Source organism: Chionomys nivalis, chromosome 8 (genome assembly GCF_950005125.1).
Source record: "Chionomys nivalis chromosome 8, mChiNiv1.1, whole genome shotgun sequence".
NCBI classification, from domain to species: domain Eukaryota; kingdom Metazoa; phylum Chordata; class Mammalia; order Rodentia; family Cricetidae; genus Chionomys; species Chionomys nivalis.
In genome coordinates this window covers 94,178,680-94,200,354 of record NC_080093.1, presented here as the reverse complement: position 1 = coordinate 94,200,354, position 21,675 = coordinate 94,178,680, and the positions used below count along the sequence as shown (strand labels likewise).

General features: G+C 38.7%; 3 protein-coding genes across 3 annotated transcripts; 1 reads left to right on the top strand and 2 right to left on the bottom strand.

Annotated features, from left to right (window-relative positions):
* The first annotated feature begins 2,062 nt into the window (after window positions 1-2,062).
* Window positions 2,063-3,001, top strand: LOC130880587 (olfactory receptor 51A7). The gene has a single exon (XM_057779698.1). The coding sequence runs from the start codon at window positions 2,063-2,065 to the stop codon at window positions 2,999-3,001; it is 939 nt and encodes a 312-aa protein (XP_057635681.1).
* Window positions 3,002-9,499: 6,498 nt separating this feature from the next.
* On the bottom strand, window positions 9,500-10,438 carry LOC130879792 (olfactory receptor 51G2). The gene has a single exon (XM_057778610.1). The coding sequence runs from the start codon at window positions 10,436-10,438 to the stop codon at window positions 9,500-9,502; it is 939 nt and encodes a 312-aa protein (XP_057634593.1).
* Window positions 10,439-20,481: 10,043 nt separating this feature from the next.
* Window positions 20,482-21,441, bottom strand: LOC130879982 (olfactory receptor 51G1). The gene has a single exon (XM_057778793.1). The coding sequence runs from the start codon at window positions 21,439-21,441 to the stop codon at window positions 20,482-20,484; it is 960 nt and encodes a 319-aa protein (XP_057634776.1).
* Between the last annotated feature and the right edge of the window lie 234 nt (window positions 21,442-21,675).

Genomic DNA, 21,675 nt, shown 5'->3' with positions numbered 1-21,675 from the left:
AAATATTAGGTGACCAGGGAGCTATGTGAATGTCATTTTAATTCCCACTGCTTACCTTTCATATATGTAACCATCCAGTTGTTAACCTGTCCTTAGTTCCTCCTGAGACCTGGAAACCAAGGAGTTAACCTACAACCCACCATTTTCTTCATAAGTGCACTGGCCAGTTCCCCCAGGACTTCCCTGTGTTCCCAGTGGCCTGTACTCCAGAACAAACAGGAGAGACTGATCTAGATAAGGCCAAGGACAAAGCAGAGGCTCTTGCTCTTATCTTTCAGAGAAGGGAGCTTCCAGTTCTGGTAAGGACAAGGAGCCAATTATTCCATTGAAAACTAAAAATTAAGGGTTTGTTTAGCACCTTATATCTGGATAAATAATTATGGAACAAGAGGAAGCAACTTTGGCCTATGTTTGTGTGTGTAGGGATATTTGTGTGAATAAGCGTATTGTGTGATTTGTGAGTTTATACTTGTGTGCACATGTGTTTATGTGTATCGGTGTGCATGTATGCATGTGAATGTGTGTGTGTGTGTGTGTGTGTGTTGGATGATCTGATGGTCAAATAGCAAGGTTAATTACCAGGCTATTTATCAATATTCTGACATTCATAATATCTCATTTACTTGATAAAATTTTAAATAAAAGTAACCCTTATGGGCAATGAAAACAACAGCATCTGATTGGTCAAATATGTGATGTCATAAAGAAAGGCTAGTCATTTTTTTTTGGAATGTTTGTGAAAATAACTGCAATTGCTGATTATCTGCATTGTGTTAGAGACCACATCACACTGCTAAAATACCTCTGAGTAGAAATTCTTATGTACAATATTCAAGGTACAGGATAGTACATTGGGTGTCTTAGATTTATAGAGTTAAGTTGACTGGCTGAGCTTTATATTCATGCAAATCATCTGAGCTCTTGTTTCTTAACTAAACTATAGACATTCCAAGTGCTCTGGGAAATGCCTGATTATGTATTATTCTTCTCAAATCATCCGTCTTCCTGGGAACCTACAACATCCATTAAACTAATCTTTTTCCAACTCTGTTTCTAATATAGGACACTCTCAAAAATCTTGCAGCTCCTAAGGTTCTGTGAGATTCAAATTTGTATTTTGTGCATTTTTTCTATCTTTGATGATCTCATTTATTCTCACAGTCCCAGATACCAACAATGCCTCTTAATCTAGTGTTTGGGGGCTGTAAAATTATTCTATAGCGGTTCTGAAGTATAAGGATTTGTTAAATGAAGGTTAATTAACCCGTCCTTGTTGTTCTGGTCTTTCCTTGGTTCGTCCTCACTGTTTTATTATATATAATGAAACCAGTGTGTAAACAATGTTAATATTTAAAAATGTTGTAATGTTATAAATTTAGATGTGTCTTTGATTCTTCACAAATATATATATAACATAAAAATCTAAAGAGATTAGATAAAATTTACTAATATAAAATGAGGGTCAGATCAGTCAGATAGAATAAATAAATTAATACCAATTAAAGCTGTGGCAATTATGCTTGAACCACTTTCTTATTTTTATTCTTATAAAGTTCCTAATGTATTGATTCATGTATATTATGTGCATAATGAAAACCTACATCTTAAGAGTAAGACATTAATTAATTAAACTTGCTTTCTAGCAGTTATTGCTTTCCAAACTATTTTCAGTGATCAATAAGCATTTTAGTAAATTATTGTTTCAGACTTTCTTCTGTGAAATTCAGGGTTTTGTTGTAAAGCTAACCTGAAAATTATTTAAGGTTGTGTGTGGAAAGCAGTGCAAAGGATTCTGGAAATATTTTAAACTGATATAAAAAAACAGTTGAATTGCCAGTAATTTAGAAAAGTTGTGATTTTGTTGCATTGAAGGATATAAACATGAAGGACTTACAGTAACTTTGAAAGAACGCTCTAGCTGTATATGCTAAATATGCATATGCTTTAATGCGACGTATAGAACTCATTTCTGTAAAACTGAATATCACCTAAAAGAATGATTGCTTTTTTTTCTCACATGGTTTCAGATATAGTTAAAGAGCTTCTAGTCCCCCACATCCACATGTCTGTCCTTAACAACTCCGAAGTCAAGCATTTTCTTCTAATTGGGATCCCAGGACTGGAATATGCTCACACGTGGCTCTCCATCCCCATCTTCCTCATGTACCTCATTGCCATCACGGGTAACTGCATTATCATTTTTGTCATCAAGACAGAGTCCTCCCTTCATGAGCCCATGTATTATTTCCTTACCATGTTGGCTGTCTCTGATATGGGCTTGTCCTTCTCTTCCCTTCCTACCATGTTTAGGATCTTCTTTCTCAATGCTATGGGAATCTCATCCAACGCCTGCTTTGCTCAAGAGTTCTTTATCCATGGGTTCACTGTCATGGAATCCTCTGTGCTTCTAATTATGTCTTTGGACTGCTTTCTTGCCATTCACAATCCCTTAAGATACAGTTCTATCCTCACTGGCAGCAGAGTTGCCAAGATGGGACTAATGCTAGCCTTCAGGAGCACAGTTTTAGTGCTTCCGTTTCCTTTCACTCTAAGGCGATTGAAATACTGTCAGAAGAATCTCCTCTCTCATTCTTACTGCCTTCATCAGGATGTTATGAAACTGGCCTGCTCTGATAACAAGGTCAATTTCATCTATGGCTTCTTTGTGGCTCTCTGTACCATGCTGGACTTTGCCTTGATTGTTGTATCTTACCTGCTGATCTTGAAGACAGTACTCAGCATTGCATCTCTGGCAGAAAGGCTCAAGGCCCTAAACACCTGCGTCTCCCACATCTGTGCTGTGCTCATCTTCTACGTGCCCATCATCACTCTGGCTGCCATCCATCGCTTTGCCAAGCACAAAAGCCCCCTAACTGTAATCCTTATTGCAGATATGTTCTTGTTGGTTGCACCATTGGTGAACCCCATTGTGTACTGCATAAAGACTCGGCAAATCAGGGAGAAGGTCTTGGGAAAGATGGTTAACTTATGTATGAGATAGAACTTGCAATACATTATCTGCCAGTAGGTACTTACTGGTACTCAGTGTCATAGTGGTTATAAACTAGTTAGGGATCAGAGCAGGACACTGAAGTTCTGTGAAGTATAGAATATGGAGTTGTGAACATTCTGAATAAGGGTAGAGGAAACCATAGAGAGATACGGTGTGATTTAGAGAGGCTTAACTAACATTTAAAAAGGAGTTTAAATAAAAACATTCATTTGATTGAACTGTTAAATCAGTGTTTAAAGGATTTTTAAGATTTTAGTAGACATGTTATCATTCAATTAATATTTATAAAATATTTCTATAATGCACAATATTTGTACCATAAAGGAAATCAAATTAGCTGAGCACATAATTTGGCAAATATTGAGTGAGAGTTTTGGGTTAAATAACAAGTAAGAGTTTAGGAGTATCTAAAAAGAGTTGAACCTAGATATATTTGAAAGTTTTTTGGGCTGAAAAATAGCAACATGTCTGAACCATGTTCAAGATAAATTGATTCTGGGAGAGACAAGGAGACTATTCAACATTCCTGCTGTGAAGTGTTAGTTCCAGGATGGTAGAGAGAGGATGCAGTTTTTGCTGCTGTTGGTTTGTTCTCATTTTTGTTGTTATAAAATAAACATGTAACTTATATAAAATTGACACATTCCAGAAAGTGCCTAAGAAATCATTTTTAACCCTGTGGTGTTTCTGTTTAGTCTTTTATATCACAGTATTTGTGCCTTTCACATAAAATGTCGTTCTTAAAATTAGATTTCTACAGGTCACAGAATTTGGTACCAATATACTCCTTCATCAAAACTTATTTATTAATGTTTTTCATGAAAATAAGAACTATTTTAAGGAACGATTAAAAGGTTGATTCTGTACTTGAAAGTTCAGTTGGAAAGAAAGCTAGGTGTTAAGCTTGTCATGAAATTCTATCTAGGATGCTGAGGCCACAATTTTGTTGTGAAATCACATAAACTTTTTAAAGATGCTAGAAGTTTAGATGATGGATCTAAATTCTTTTTGAGAATTTGTCTTGGGTGACTGAATATTAAGTATAGTATCCTAGAGAAATCTTGAAACATGAAGCTGGTGTGCTGCTTACCAGTTACTAATAAAAATTAGCATGGGTCCTTTTTGGAAGACAACAACACTTGTGTGTAGATGTGGAGTGAGCTTGTATACATGGTTCAGTCATCAATCTATGAAGACCTTCCTTTACTGAGGGGCATCTCTAATGTGCTTCTTCACTCATTGATGCCCATTGCTATGTTCTTAGTTCATACCCAAAATTAGTCTTCATTTTAAATCTTAAAATAGTTCTCAGTAATTTATACCACAATGGCAGGTCTCCACACAGTCATTCATATAATTTATGGATGTTCTTCTCTTCTCTATGCTAACACTGTCTGCCTTGCTCTTCTGCACAGCAGCATAAATGCACCTCACATCTAGTTGGTTTACACCTTAGCCTCTCCTTGTAGTAAACTCTGCCATGCTATATTTGTTGTCTCTTACTGCATAACAAAACATCATCCATTAAACAGTTAATACAATAGACATGCTTTCATCCGTTAGTCACTTAGTTCAAAATACTCGCATGAGTCTTACAAGGTTAAAATCAAAAGTAGACAAGCCCATATTTCTTTCTGAGGCCACTGAAAATAGTATTTTTCTTCACCTTTACCAGCTTCTAGAAATCACCTGCATTTTAGGGTTCACACACCCTTCCTCCCTCCTCAAAACAAACAGCATCGCATCTCAACATGCACTCAACGCAGTCCATAACCATGTTTCCAAAACTGGCCACTGTCAGAAAACATTCTAAGGATTTGTGTTCCTCAAAATAATATCCTACTCTCAATAGCTGTAGCTCTAATTATATATGCAGAGCATCAGCAATTCCAGAAGCTAGAGTGCTCAAAGCATCGGAGAGTGTGCTTTTCTGCTTACTCTAAGCGTATTTCCTTGGTTTATTTTTCTCTCTTTCATTCTGTAAAAGGGAATCATGGGAATGATTATTGAAAATTGAAACTTACACTAAAAATGGATTAGTGAGTTTGTGAAAATCATGATAATGATAATAAATTCATATTAACACACATGGCATCTTTCAGAAAGATAACACAACAAAATGAAACTAAAATAATTTATTGAAAAGAGGCTATTGAACTTTTTTAACAAATTGAATTAATTTTCAAATTCAGTAGAAGAAAGATGGAAGAAAGGTCAAGTATTACACATATATTTAATCTATTGCAATAGTATATCATTTGGAAAAACCCTGAGTGTGAGTGTGACTGATTGCAAAAGAAACTTTAAATAAATCCAAATCATCTTAATACTGTTACAGAAATAACTGCTATTTCAGAAACTGACAGAAATTGTCTAGAAACTATCCAGGAATACCATAAAACACTTTCATCTTCTAAGTGAATCCAAAGCTTATAAAAGAAATGAAAGAGTGATAGCATATGAACAAGAGAGACTTTAGCCTCCTCCCTTAAGACAGTCCACACCCTTCTATCAGGGTAGAGAACTGTCTGACCACCCAGTCATGTGTTTATGGTAGGTCTGATTTGGAAGCTGAACTGAACAGGGGCTGTCAAGGTGATTCTGAGCCACAGGCCAGACTTAAGGCACCACACCTTCACAGAACATGTTTTTGCCTGCATGTAATGTCACAAGTTGAATGGGCCCTCCCATTCCTCCCAGACAGATGAGAAAGAATTCTTTCAATTGCTTAGATATATTTTCCAAGTCATGGTTATTACAAAGCAGTTAGTTATATATGAATTAGAAATTAATTCAATGTTGAAGTAAAGGAATAATGTAGGGGCTTAGGATATTCTCCATTCCTTCTATCCTCTCTGCTTCCTTCACCTTCAGTTTTCCTTCTAGGAGCCATAGAGATCCTTGTACATGGCTTGATAAAGAACAATATTCCTCCATAATGACATGCAAACTTCTTAATGTCAACTTTTTAACTAAATTCATCATGTTTACTTGGAAGATATAATCATTTACCTATGCTGCTTTATTACCCTTTGATCCCAACCAGAATTTCCTGGATTGTTACAATAACCTCCCATTTCCTCCCATAGGCAATTCTTTATGTGTCATATCCATGAAAACAATTTTCAGTGACTTCCCATCTCATTATGATTGAAATTCAAAACCTGTCAATGACTTATTTGCATCATAAAGAAACAGCACCTCTCTTCCTTTCTTGCTATGCTCTTCCTTCTAACGGTGCTATGTGCAGTGGTATTTTTGACACAAATCCATTCAAACTTTAGATTTTCCACATACTCTTCTAGCCATCTGGAACCCTCTCCCTTCCTTCAATAGCCTCATGCCACATATCTCTGATGGGGAAGAGTCTTCTGTTTTGTGTTAATTTCATTGGTTAAATAAAGAAACTGCTTTGGCCCTCTGATAGGACAGAAAATTAGGTAGGTGGAGTAGACAGACAGAATGCTGGGAGAAAGAAGCCAACTCAGGCAATCGCCATGATTCTCCCGCCGGACACAGACGCAGGTTAAGATCCTCCCTGGTAAGCCACCAGCTCGTGGTGCTACACAGATTATTAGAAATGGGTTAATCAAAGATGTGAGAATTAGCCAATAAGAGGCTAGAACTAATGGGCCAAGCAGTGTTTAAAAGAATACAGTTTCCATGTAATTATTTCGGGTAAAGCTAGCCGCGTGGCGGGAAGCAACCTGCCGCCGACCCTCCGCTCCTCACAACATATCTCTGAAACATTTCCTTCTCAGTGAAACTTTCCTTGACCCCTTATAAAACTGCAACCTTCCAGGGTCTATCTTACCCTTCTTTTCCATATAAAATTTTCTGTCTCTATCATAGTATGATCTTTCTTCATTTTCATGTTTGCTGATGGCCTAACCCTACCAGAAGTTCACAGGGCAGAGTTTTGTCTGCTTTGTCCACTGTTCTGTTCCTAAATCCAGGGAAACTGGTTGGTGGGAATAGCCACTCAATATATACCAAACCTATACTCCTTCAAGTGCTGACCCATGAGTTCCTGGCTGTAGCTCAAGGTGTCCTCCCCATGTCATCCCTATCACTTTTCCTTATTTTGTTTTTCATAGTATTAGGGATCACCTAGGGCCTCACAAGAACTGAGGAAGACTGCCAGTGAGTTAGAACCCCAGCCTTGAACAGTTCTTAGCAAAAATTAACAATAGTACCATTTGCTGCATTTTTGCCTTTTTTTAAAAGGGAATTCTTGCTTTATTTACAATACAACTTCTCTTCCATCTTACCTGGATCATATCAACATGATGTACAAGATTGAAACTAGAGGGCATTCTAAATACATTCTAAATAAAATGTGCCAGATCCACTCATTTATAAATGCCTCTCTGGAAATTCAACTCTGGCCCTTTTTCTCAGGGTCATTTCTGGCCTGTCTTACTTGTTTATCATACATTTTCTATGCTATGTTTGACTTTATGCTTCCTTAGCTTGTGTTTGTTTAATAAATAAAAGAAACTGGAGTTTTGTTGTAAGTCAAAGAAATCTGCTAAGAATTTCCTTTGAAACTTTCTTTTCCTTAAGTTTCAAACTTAGCAGCCTCAGTGTACCCTGATTCTTTTTTCTCTTATTTTTCTAAGGAAAAAAATTATATATGTATATGTAATATATATATTATTGTTTTAGATAGCATATACATTGTGAAATAGCTAAATTAAACTAGCATGCATTATCTTGTCTATGTTTTTGTTGAGAACTCTTAAGATCTAATTTTAGAAATTTGTCCTGTAAATGATGGAAACAGTTTTGCAAGATGAAAATTGTTAGCTATGTTTTAACAGAAAATTGAACTCAAACTATATCAACATAATTTTGTCGAATACATTAATGCAATTTAAGCAAGTTACATAGAAGCTAAAGTCTTCTAAACATGACTGCAACTTATCCGCGTAACTCTTTAATTCATTAAAAGGTATCAGAGGCCAGGACTATCTGTACTCATGGTACTGGAATTACAAGCCCAAGCCACAAACATGGAGTTCAATGGTAGAATTACACACAAACCTCAGAAATCTCAGGCTTCATGTTTCTGTGAAGTTTGTGTGTTTACAGACACCTATGATCTAAACCACTTTGAAGGTTCCATCTCATAGTTTTCTATGCACTGATGGTCTTAAGTTCCACACGTGATGATGCTTAAAGTACACCCATAGGCACTGTTGTAGAGTAAAAGTGTTCCATTAATATGTGTTTCTCAGAAAGTTACTTTTAATATCTAGCAATGTTTTGGTATAATCACGATGCACATATGAGGGGGTGTAAGGAACACTTTAATTGGTGTGTTTATTTATGACTTTTATGATGTTATCAATGATTGGCCACTTTCCACTTCCCTACCCTTGTCCTCAATCTTCCTAGATATACAAGGGAACAGCAACAGCAGCAAGAACGTTAACAAAAATGACTGGAGAAATGGTTCAGTGGTAAACAGCACTTAACTACTTAATTATGAGAACTTGAATTTGGATCTCACCACCTAACAAGATGGACATCCCATAAGCACCCTAAATGTCATCTCTGAGGGACCTGATATCCTTTGTATACATAGGAATGAGTGTGTATGTGTGCACATTTACACTCTGACTAATTCTCACACACAGGTAAATAAATAAAAATTAAAAATAAAAATCAATCTAGTTAATTCCCTGGAGACACTGTTTCTTGTTCATCTCTACTCAGCTTTGGACATGCTGTTCCAGCAGCTTGGGAGATATTAGCCCCTCCCTCTGCAATTGTCAATGATCCAGCTCCCACATGTCTGCTAAGGTTGACTGCTGTCACTCCAAAGAAAGATTTCTTTATCCTCTCTTTCCTGAAACATCATCTGATTGAAAATCCTGTCTCATTTCTGTTGCTATTCAATCACACTTTACTTTGAGCAACAAAATCAAAAACTGATCCAAAATCTAGTCTCTTCAAAATTCTTTTCTTTACTAACATGTATTAGGATTGGGTTCACAGTAGAATTGATTCTGTCACTGATTGTCCACTGGAAAGGCTAGACAGATAAGAGCTGGGATAATCTGAATTATTTCCACTCACTGGTGTTGACACTGACTTAACTAATGTTCTTATATGAGCTTTGTAGGTGGAACATGTACATGTGATCAGCCCATGGGACTTGGTCTTCTCATTGTGGTGTCTGGGCTCCACAAGAAGGCTCCAAGCAGAACGTTTACAAATAAAGATATAAATAAGTGAATAGGGGGAGAGAATAGTAGCTTTCATCTCTTCCATTTCTTGTGTGGAAAGTAGGATTAGCCATATTTCTGCTGACATAATGGGGCAATATGATTTACCACACAATTATGAATTATATTAATCGACATCAGCTGTAACAAGATAATTATTAAAGATTTATTCAGTCTTCTATATTTCTTGATTAAACAAAAAATTATCTTCTCTATTTCAAGCCTTGGCAGAAATAGCAAATTATGAACTAATCTAGTTACAGAAGGCATGAGTTACCCTATCCCGAATCTGTTTGGTCTTGACGCTGTAAACAATGGGGTTCATCACAGGAGGGATGAGAAGATACACAAAGCCCATGACCACTTGCACCAGATGGGGTGCCTGCTTTCCAAAGCGGTGGATTACAGACAAGCCAATCATGGGAGTATAGAACAGAAGTACAGCACAGATGTGAGAAACACATGTGTTGAGAGCTTTGAGTCTCTCAGCCCGGGAGGCAATGGACAACACAGTGCGCAGGATGAGTGCATAGGAGAAAAGGATGAGCAGGGAGTCCACCCCCACTGTAGAGACAATGACGAACATGCCGTAGATGCTGTTGGCCTTGATGTCTGCACAGGCCAGTTTCATCACCTCTTGGTGGAGACAGTAAGAATGCGAGAGGACTAGGGAGCCACAATAAGGAAATCGCTTGAGCATAAAGGGCAACGGGAAAATGAGCGCAACGCTGCGGCCCAGGGAGGCCAGGCCTATTCTGCCAATCACCGTGTGCGTGAGAATGGAAGCATAGTGCAAAGGGCGGCAGATGGCCACAAAGCGATCAAAGGCCATAGAGAGAAGCACAGAGGATTCCAAGAAAGACAAGCAGTGGATGAAAAAAAGTTGGGCAAAGCAAGCGTCATGACCAATGTCTCGTGCCCCCACCCAAAAGATGCCGAGCACGGTAGGAAGGGTGCAGAGAGACAGACCCAGGTCAGTCAGAGCCAGCATGGACAGGAAGAGGTACATAGGCTCGTGGAGGGAGGGCTCTGTCTTGATGATAAAAAGAATTGTGCAATTGCCCAGGATGGAAACCAGATACAGGAGGCACAGTGGGAGGGAGATCCAGATGTGCATATGTTCCAGCCCGGGGATGCCACTCAGTAAGAAGGTAGAGGACATGCTGCCATTTCCTAGGGGTGCTGGTGTCATTGCAAATGGAGAAATGGGTCAGTTGGAATCTGTCCAAATCCTGAAATGAATTGTAGAAACGTTAGTGATGGATTGAAACTGGCAAAATCAAAATTCAGAACAACAACAACAAAAAAAGATTAGAACCAAATAATTCTAGAACTGTATAGCTCCCTCAAGAGATTATTTCAGTCTTTTTCTGGTTTATTCTTTTGATTAAGACAGGGTCTCATGTGTACCAGGCTGGCCTCAAACTCGCTGTGTAGCTGATGATGACATTGACTCCTCATCTTCTTGCCTGATAGCTCCAGTGCTGAAATTATGGGCATGAGCCACCCTCCTTAGTTTATAAGCATCTATTTGGAGAAAATAGTTTGCAGTCTCACAGTTTCGATGAGTAACAAAGACACAGTAGTAAGGAGACTTTATTAGCCTGTGCAGTTCCTAAGAGCTGGAATAGAGAAGCTTTTGTGTTGACGAAACTCCTCTCCCCTTTCTTTCTCTTGTCTGCTCTGGCTTTCAGATCAGCCCTCTTAACCCACGGATTTTTACTTTTTGAATTATGACATTGTTATGTCCCAGACTATCTGGTCTTGTCTCTTGAGCTGAGGCGATCTTGAGTGTCTGGCCATTCAGGACTCTGCAACTGTGCCTGCGGAATATTTCTCATGCGTAGGGAACTGGAAGCGCCTTGGAGAAAGGGTTATAAAGCAGGAAAAAGTCAGTTCCATCCCTTAGTGTTGTGGTATTTTACCATGAAGACCATGGATTTTTTGGGGGGAGGGAGGTTACAGCAGCCCACCTTCTTGGTTCTAGGAACTTCTCTGTTTGCTCTTCCAGAATAAGTGGTAAGTTTTCTTTCCCACACTTCTGTTGAGCCTGCACCCTCTGAATGCATCATCAGTCAAGCCCTCACACACCTTTTCTGTCAGGTCTTTTACTAAGGTTCCCACTTTTCTTTGATCTTCTGTTTCCTTCACTTACATTACTATGCTTTCTTTCCTGTATTTTGATGGTTTAACTTCCTGTCTCTTCTCTGTTGCAGTTTCAGCCATTGTATAGAAGATATAGTACATAAAGTCCTTCACTTGTTTCTGCTCTTTGGTCCTGCTAACATGGAAGTCTCATCAGCTCTAGTTCATAAATCCTGCTCAATTCACAGGACTCTAGATAGACCTGGAGGGTGTGTGGCAGGGTTTGCCAGACTATGCCTGACTTCTACAGTGTGAAACCAGAGCCCTTCACTCAGTCAGCTGCTGTATAAACTATAAATTCAGGAATTTGAGTGATGTAGACCTATGCGTTAGGTCCCCTCTTGCACACCAAGTGTTTGAAAGTCTATAGAATAAAATCCAATGATGCTGGTAGGGTCCATCTTTCCATAGACAGAAAAATAACCACATAGGAGTTCAGCCATTGAGCACAGGTCTATTTCCAGTTGGTTCCTTGACTTCTACTGTAGCGATACCCCATTCCTAATGCCGATAAAATATAAGCTTAGGCAGAGCGGAGCTTTGCTTTATTCACCTCTGTGAAATATGACAGGTGATAAATATATTTTCCTTTCTGATTGAAAGCTAACTTTTTTTAGTTAATCATTAGTAACTTAGAGAAAGTTACAGATGTTTCTTGGATTATAGAGAAGAATGGGATGGAGCAACACTTTCTTTTAGTGTGAGTTCTGAATAGCTGTCAAGCTTTCTGTTACAGAATGACAAGTTAGAGACAAACAACAGCAGTTAGCATAAAGCAAAGGGTCTAACAGACCTCAACAAATACTGGTTCTTTAAAAGATTTAAGAACCTGATGCTGGGGGTATCAGCTTTGGGACCCTGTGCTGTGTCTCCAGACTTTCTTGTTCCATAGTTAGTTAATGTTATTTATCAAAGGGAACTCAGAAGAGTTGCAACAGAAGCTTCCTTGTCATCGACAGTAAACCTTTGACATCCAAAGCTCGTCAGGTGAGGGCTGCTGAAGTAGGGAGAGTGGGTTTTCTTCAGGGAAATGGCGCCTGTTAGATGGCTCTACATCCATGTATACAAAGACAGCATCGATTAGACTCAATGGACTATGATTTTTTTTTTAAAAGTGGTTGGGAGGGGGATGAGGCCATGACAGTTTGGAGCTGGAGGAGGAGTATGTTTTGAACTAAAACCTTACAGCCTATTTCTACTTTTTCAAATTAAGGCAATAACACCAACTTACAAAACTTTCTAAGATTCCATGGAGAGTATTTGTAGACTGCTCTTGGCAAAAATTAGATGTTCATCAGGGATTATATATTTTTCTTCTTCATTCTGTCCCATTTTAACATCAAAAATACATTGTTTGGTTTCCTTTTCTTAGTTGAAAGTTTTCTTCATTTAGAATTCTTAAGGCATTAATTTTTGGAAAATCACGAACATGTGTATAAGGTATTATGATCCTATCAAATCCTACATCACATATCTGCCCAGAAAAGCAATGGAACTCAAATCTCTGTAACTAAAATGTTCATGGTGAAAGCTGAAAAAAAAATAGATCAGTGAACATTTCCAGGTAGATGCTTAGCAGCCTGGAGGTTAAATAACAGAGGACACACAGATATATCAAAACTTTCCCATTCCTACCTTCTATTTGTTACAAGCTGAAGCTAAATACGCTCTGGAATTACAAATTGTTCTTTTAATTGTAAGTGGGCAGCACTGAATAAAAATCAGCAAACATGATAAGGGTAGGTTGGAGCAGGGGGAATAGAAATTAAATAAAATCCAGAAAATGAAGCCAAAATACATTAACTTCAGAGTGAAAGTCTTTTGGCTGACTTGGGGTTTGGCAGGGATTGAGACTTAGTAAAGTAACTATTAAGAGCTCAAGGAACGACTGTCAGAGTATACACTTTCCATCAGAGGAAGGGTTTATTGTTCTCTATCATTACCAGAACAGTTGCTATAGGCAAGATTGGGAGTGGAAATACATTTAACCTATGATTTTTTTCTATAGTTTTTCTGCTTGGAAATCTCTTTCTGAATGAAGTTTAGCAACTTTGATGATGTCTATTATTGCTACTCTATAGTGGCTCAGAGAGTAATCATTTTATGTCACAGAAAGATTTTCTTCCAGGAGGTCAGTCAGCTTCCTGGACACCTGTACTTCTCTTTCTTAGACAATTCCATCCTTGTTGGCGGTTGAAGTGGTAGATGCTGAACTCAATAGCTAGTCCATCTCCTCTGGGTACCTAGGTTTTACTGTCTCAATTTGTCTCTCCTTTCTCATCACTATTTCTGCTATTACCATATAAAAGGCAACTTCCTGGGCAGGAAGCTGAGGGAGTGGAGAAAGCTGCTATTTGCTTTCTGAGAATGCTTTGATATCAGACCTGCGATTCCACGCAATCAGGAAGACTGGTTTCTGTAGCTGTCATGTTCAGGACATCCTTGTCAGTATTCTGTGGTCAAAATCAAGGCCAGAGTGAGTCTTCCAGGGTCTTTTGGTGCCGCAGCTGAACGCTAAACACCTTTCTATTGAAATGACTTGTCACAATACCAAGGCTCAGTCCAGAGGCTGCAGAGCTCACACCAAGGAAGAAGGAAGCTGAAGCTAGGAGTCTTAAGCTTAGAGAGAGACTGGAGATACAGAAATCCCCAACTTTTAGTAACTGAGGTGCCACTGAGACATTTTCAATTGCTTTTAATCAGCTCCCTACTGAGACTGGGCTCTTGGGCCTCATTATCTCAGACTCTGGAAGGAAAAGGAAAGGGAGTCATGAGCTCTTGTGAGATAAGCATCTCAGTGTGTCCCAGGCACTTGGACCCAACCCTACAGGATATGGAGAAGTTTTACACATTCTCCACTACTTCAGCAAAGCAGAGTAGGTGCTGCTCGTAATATTTTATGTATGATAGGGCACTGTTCAATTTGAATACATTAAACATGGAATGCTAAGGATAGATAAGCACATATGATATTTATAAAGAAAAGTTTTGCTATAAAGGGGCAAAATAGGAGAGGGACTTAACTGAAGAGTGGTAAAGAGTAACAGAGAAGGAGAGTGAGGAAGGAGGGATAAATAAATGAAGGATCTTTGAAAAGGAGGAAACTATTTTATAAGCTTGTTTAAAATCACATTATACATATAAAATGGAGTTAGTCCACACAGGTGATAATTTCCCACCCAAGAGCCATAAACTGACAGATACCCAGTGCCAAAAAAGGGAAGTCTCCCTTTAGTAGTGACCAGAGGGTTCCAAGAAACCCCAAACAATATTGCCTCCTAAAATGTGATTGTAAGTCCCTGTTGCTGAAGACGCCACAAATATTGGACACAACTTGGAGGAATTGAACTTGCATTGACCTGGAAGAATCTTGCTTGAGGGCTAGCTCTCATGTATAAGGAGATGCTATATAAGTTGTCAAAGGAGAAAAATAATAGCTAGTCTTTGTCAGGAGCCATGTCCCCCCCCCAAAAAAAAAATATTATAGGGATCACCGCCCTGAGGAGTTTTGCAGAAGGCTCTACTTCCCAATTGTATTGAGAATTGTTTTATTGACAAAGCCTATCCCACACCCAAATTGTCTGTTAATAGAGATCTATCTGTTAGCAGAACCTGCCTCACACTCTAACTATCTAGAGAACTAGGTGTGTCAACTCGTGACTTCCTGGCCAAGGAATCATGACCTGACCGATCGTAACCTCTTGGCCTATGTGACCGACTTGGACCATGTGGCAAGATCCCGTGCCCCAGCCTCCCAAGCTCCTCATCCAGGGTCTATTAAGCTGCAACCATGACTCTAATAAACGGAGGCTTTGACAAGAACTATGCTTGGCCTTCTTCCTCTCTCTTGCCCATGTCTTCTCAGGTAGCGCCTCTCCGTGACCATGGAATAACTGACCAGCCAGGCGGGTTACAGACCCTAGATAGAGTGACCCGCCAAGGCAGTCGACAAGTCTTGTCTGGTGGTAAAGTTTATAAAGCATAACAACCACCACCCCAGAAGATTCTCACAATGGTTCAACAGTGATCCTTATATCCTGGGATTAACCAATAGCTCTCTAATTGAACTAGGAGTCTAATCAGTACCACAATACTCATGCACTGTAAATCTAGCCAACTACTCATGGCTGGAGAGGTTAGAGACCCTAGAGAAGAATCTACTGCTGCTGTTTTCCTAAATAAATACAGCTTCTCGTTGTATTCTAAATATATCCTTATACCTGCATGTAAGTATGGCTATCACCTCTTAACAAAGGAGCTTCTTTTGAAGTAGTTGAAGTTGAAGTAGATCTGCTACATAGATCTTTAACTGGAAAAATGTATAGAATACGTGTGAAGTGTCTAGTCCCAACTGATAACACAACCCCTACAACCAAGGCTTGGAAGACATTGTGGAAGACAGGGATAGAAAGATTCTAAGAAGCAAAGGTTGGTTTTGTTTTTTTTTTTTTTTGGTAGATTGTGTCTTCTAGGCCTATCATGGATGCAGAACCCATGAAACATTGATGATACAGTTGCCTAAAAAAAGATCTGACTAGTGAACACATAAATTGACATGCCAATGTGTTTTGGAACAGTCTACAAAGTTCTGTCCTTAGGAATTTCAGTGGGAAGAAGTGGGGGACATAGAAAGTTTTCTCCATGTATGATCAACCTGATAAATTATCCAACTGCAGTGATCAGCCCTAAACACATGGACATATGAGCAACACTGAATTGACATAGCAGGGAGTGCGCTTGTGTGTATGTGGTGAAGTGATATAATAAATAATTTTATAAAATCAACAACATAGTCAGAAAATGAGGTCACAAAATTGGGAAGTAGTGATAGGTTATAAGGGAGCAGTTGGAGATAGGAGAGGGAGGGATAGATCATGTAATAAAGTACTCATGTATGAAATTCTCAAAATATATAAATAAATACAATCTCTTCTTTTAGTGAGGGAGCTCAGTTGACATCACTCATACACAGAATCTGAAAATTTGGTCTTGACAATGATGAAAGCATAGTAATCTCCAGAGGCTGGTGAGTGTAAGGTTGAACTGAATGGGGAAAGGCTGATTAGTGAAATCAAAACTGTGTAGGGGAGTAGACATGGGTTCTGGTGAGGTATTGTACATTAAGGTGACTGTCTCAAAACTGTAAAGAAGTTGGGGATAGTATTTCAGTTGTTGTCAGGAGCCATATCCCCCCAAAATTATTGCAGGGACCATTGCCCTGGGGAATTTGCAGAGAGCCCCACACCCTAATGGTATTTAGAACTGTTTTATTGGCAGAGCCTATCCCACACCCAATTATCTGTTAACAGAGAGCTATCTGTTAGCGGAACCCGCCTCATATTCCAACTATCTAGAGAGCTAGGTGCATCAACTTGTGACTTCCTGACCAAGGAATCGTGACCTGACCTATCGTAACCTCCTGGCCGACGACCTCGTGACCGGCTTGGACCATTGCGGCAAGATCCTTTCCTGCCTCTGCCCCCATGCCAACCCAAATTCCTCATCCAGGGGCTACATAAGCCACAACCATGACGCTAAAAAATTGAGGCTTTGACAAACCCTGTTTGGCCTCCTTCCTGTCTCCTGCACATGTCTTTCCGTAGCGCCTCTCCGGGACCCTGGAATAACTGACCAGCCAGGCGGGTTACAATCCCTAGACTAACTGACCCGCCAAGGCAGTCTACAAGTTGTAGAATTCATTCTTAGTTTATATGAGGACCTGAATCCAATCTTGGGGATCAAATTCAAACAAACAAAACCAACATTTTTATATGATGATTCACAGATATAAAGGAGTAACCCTTTATTATCTGGCTCTGGGAAAGATTATGAAGAAACCATTATAAAGAGAGGAGTAGATGCAATTTCAATGTTTAGTAATTACTCAACTAATTGTATTCATTTTTTGGAGTGAATTTGAAGGGATTTCTCATAGTCCCCAACTCTGCTGCATTTTATTCCCATCTGGTGATTTGGCCAAAAAGTTCCTCTGTGACATAGTCCACTATATTTTTGATTGAGCACACTGTTTGTACAAGGGTGTTATGAAGCCGTGTGTGTTCAAATTACAGTCCTCTGGTGATCTAGAGACTAGAATTGCCTCTCAAGCTTGCGATCATGCAAATGACTTAGCCTCACCCTTACCACAGTGAATCAGAAAACTCAACATTAAAGATCATTACAAAGACTTGGGTGTTTTGTGTATCTTTATCTTTGTGATTTGTTTCAACTCTGATTTCAAACTTTTTTTTATAAAATAATAATAAAATTGTTTTTATAAAAAATAATATCTTCACATTTAGTCTGGAGTTACTTCCAAACCCAATTGCCTGCTATATTAATTGAAGGATGACATAACTAAATACTGCAGATTAGGGAGCTTTACAGCAGCAGGTTTTCCCTACAGTCTGGAAGGTATCAACATCCAAGAACAGGGTGTATACAGCTCTGATCATCCCTTCTGGGTTTGCATGGGTCATCTTTCAACAATGGTCCTTATCTTTCACCCTGTGCCCATGCAACCTTGCCTTCTCTTTAAGTGTTCAAATCACTTCCTTCAGTCCATTATTTATCAGATGTTGGCCCTACTTTATTGACTCCATTTTATCTCATGACCTTGTGTCTAAATATAGTTCCATACTAGATTCTTGCAAGTTAGAAATGATTCAACCTACAATACTTATTTATCCTCAGTTCTGACAACTATTTATTTATATATTTAACACATTTTATAGCAAAAATGTTTTATGTACAATAAAATAATACATTTTATTCTTCACTTCCTGTTACAATACTTCATCAGCTCTAAACCTGAGCTCTTGAATAATAAAATTAGTCTTAGAAATATTTTGTCTAAGTTTGAATGCCACATTATAAAGTGGGAGGGAAAAAAGAAATGGAAATAAAGAGACAGAAAGAAAAAAGAAGTGTGATTAATCTTTGATTCACTTTTAATAATCTTTATCAGAAAAAACATAGAGAATAATTTATATTACAGACAAGCTTATTCTGTCAACTTTAAGTCTCCATAAAGTTTTTGTAAGTTAAAAATAGAATATGATATGGAAAAACTAGAGTTCACTAAACCTAAAGTGCACAGTTATAAGAAGTACAGCTTTTTAAATAAGCAGGCTTGGGTGTGGTTCTAAGCACTATTTTATTAGATATATGTAATATTGATTACAATAGTTGATCTCACTGCTTATTGTGAGATAAGCTTATGTGATAAGCTTATGTGATAACTGGAAAGGAAATAATCCCTTTCATGGTTGTGGATGCTGTTAAATAAAAATAATTTGAGAAAATTACAATAAAATGATTATTTTTGATATTTTATTAGATGAACATTATGACCATTTTAAAATTACAAGCATATCTTTTAGTTAGAATTAAGATTAATAACTTCCACTAAAAGATTACAAAATCAGAGCCATTCAAAACAAGACATGGTAAAAATAACAATAAATTAATTAATTTGAGGAATAAGAGTCCCCATGTACCTGAAGAGCAGTATAGAAGGATTAGATATGAAGATCAATACCAGAGGCTATAATATACACAAAGACCTGAGTTCTATCTCCAGAATTATTAAGAAGAAGAAAAAGAAGTAGCTACTAGGCACTGCCATGCAGACCATTCTGTGTAAGAATGAAGTTGTGAGAATAGGGGTAGCAAACATAGCAAACATGCAGCAATGTTGTAAGACCTTTTTTGGAGTTGACAGCTGTGTCAGATCTAAGCTCATGTGTAGCTGCTGTAGGCAGAGAGATGGGTGTTTGCTTGTTGGGCAGGGAGGACTAACACAAACTTCTGAGTCAAAGCTGTCCTATCTATGGAATTCTGATAATTATGAGGATGCAATATATCTCAAATGGTGGGACGTGATCACTTGATGGTCTTAGGCCTTCATGAGAACTGAAGGAACAGTCAATATAAATAAGGAAAAGCTGAATTCACTGGACATTTGCAGTAATTAAATGATGATTGACTAGAAAGCAGTTGGGCCACATGAAGGGTGAAATCCCTTAGGATGTGTGTTCATAGGAATCTATATATTTTAAGTGTGTAAGCTCTATATTTGTTTATGTTGCTACACGTGCTTATGTATATCATGCAAGTATAACTACTTTCATAGTTTTATATTCTGTTGCCTTCCCTACATGTGGAGGACCAGAACCTAAGACTTATCATGTTTTAAATGAAGTAAACTTTCTTATAGTGTTGCTAGTTTTATCTACTTTCTATTCATAATGAAATGTTACATCTTTTTGTTTCTATTACAATAGCTTCCTTTACTGTATCTGGAATTAAGACACTGGACAAAACGAGATTGTTGAACCAAACCTTTATAGTTCTAGTGACTCTAAGTGAAGTTTATGAAGAGGGTACTTTGTTCTGTGTCAGAATATGAAATACCATGGTTTGTTGTTTATTTATCTAGACAAATGTGATAATAAACAAACTGACACAAACTGGACAGCAACAACATACATACCAAATACAAATAAGCAAGGCGCAGAAAACATACAAACATAGAAACAATAAGAACAACAGTGTGAGTGTGCATGTACACACATGTGTGCCTATGCATATAAGAGGGCTCAGGAAAATTCACTACTGTAGATATGGGTTCAGATATGTGCAAATGAATAGAAATTGTCATGATAATAAGTCAATAAAATGCATCAAAATGTAAATTAAAAAGAACCACTAGTTAAATTCCGTAGACCAGCGAGGACTGAAGGAGAAAACACATGCCAGTTTGCACTTTCTCACATTATAAACATCGGTAAACATGGAGAATTTTATATTTGCCAAGTACTGTTACAGATTTCTATGAATTGCCTCATTAAACCTTTGCAGCATCCACATGGGAAAGGAAGGGATATTTATTTCTATGTTCTTTCAATTGTGAAAACTAAAGAGACAGAGAGGTGGGTAACTCCCTCAATGCCACACAGACTGCCAATTGCACACTTACTATTTTTATGGTTGTTAATAAGTGAGATTAGAGTATTTTCCTACAACATAGCTGAACCTATAAAAATAGTGCCCTATATGGCCAAACTTTTTCTTCAATTTAACCTAATTCTACTGAAAACACCTAGGTGACTTTACAAACTCAAACTTCTTGATAATACGCTGGCGTATTTGCTGGGTCTTGATGCTGTAGACAATGGGATTCATGAGGGGTGGTACCAACAGATACACATAAGACATCAGAAGATGTACAATGCGGGGAAGATGCTCACCAAAACGATGAACAAGGGATAAGCCGATCATGGGGATGTAGAACAGCAGCACTGCACAGATATGAGAGATGCAGGTGTTGAGGGCACGGAGGCGCTCCTGGCGGGAGGCTTTGCCTAGTACAGCCTGGAGGATGAGGGTATATGAGAGGAAGATGAGCAGGGAGTCCACACCCACAGTGCAGGCCACAACAAAGAGTCCGTAGATATGATTGACAATGATGCTGGAGCAGGCCAGTTTCATGATCTCCAGATGCAGACAGTAGGCATGGGCGAGCACATGAGATCGGCAATAATGAAAGCGCTTAAGTAGAAATGGTAACGGGAGAATGAGGAGTGCACTTCTCAGCACTGAGCTCAGTCCCATCTTCACGATCCTTCTGGATGTCAGGATGGTAGAATAGCGCAATGGGTTGCAGATTGCCACGTAGCGGTCAAAGGACATAGAGAGCAGAACCGACGACTCCACTAAAGACAAAGTGTGAATGAAGAAGAGCTGGGTAAAGCAGGCAGGGATGCCGATCTCTCTGGCATCAAACCAGAAGATTCCCAGCACGGTGGGCAGTGTGGAGAGGCAGAGCCCCAAGTCTGTGAGGGCTAGCATGGCCAAGAAATAGTACATGGGCTCATGGAGGGTGGCATCAGTCCGGATGACGTGGAGAATGGTAAGATTCCCTAAAATCACTGTCAAGTAGATGGAGAAGAAGGGAATGGAGATCCAGCCATGGAGCTCTTCCAGACCTTGAAAGCCTGTCAGAAAGAAAGTGGCCTTTTGGAGACTGCTGTTGTAAAAGATGACCATGGCTTTATAATCTTATATCAGCCAACCTAAGGCATAAAATATAGTCCACATAAATGAGTGACAGTGCTAAATCCCCTGTCATCTAAATGTTCAGGGCTAGGTAGTCAGGACAAATATGCAGGTGGGGGACTTTCTACAGTGGCAGAGTGGCTGATCATAGTAGATCTCTATAGCCTATAGATTCTATGATACTTAGCCTCCAGTGTTGATCTCTCTAATATTCAATGAGATAAC

Coding starts and splice junctions, on each gene's coding strand:
- LOC130880587 (XM_057779698.1), top strand. CDS start 2,063: ATGTCTGTCCTTAACAACTCCGAAGTCAAGCATTTTCTTCTAATTGGG.
- LOC130879982 (XM_057778793.1), bottom strand. CDS start 21,441: ATGGTCATCTTTTACAACAGCAGTCTCCAAAAGGCCACTTTCTTTCTG.
- LOC130879792 (XM_057778610.1), bottom strand. CDS start 10,438: ATGACACCAGCACCCCTAGGAAATGGCAGCATGTCCTCTACCTTCTTA.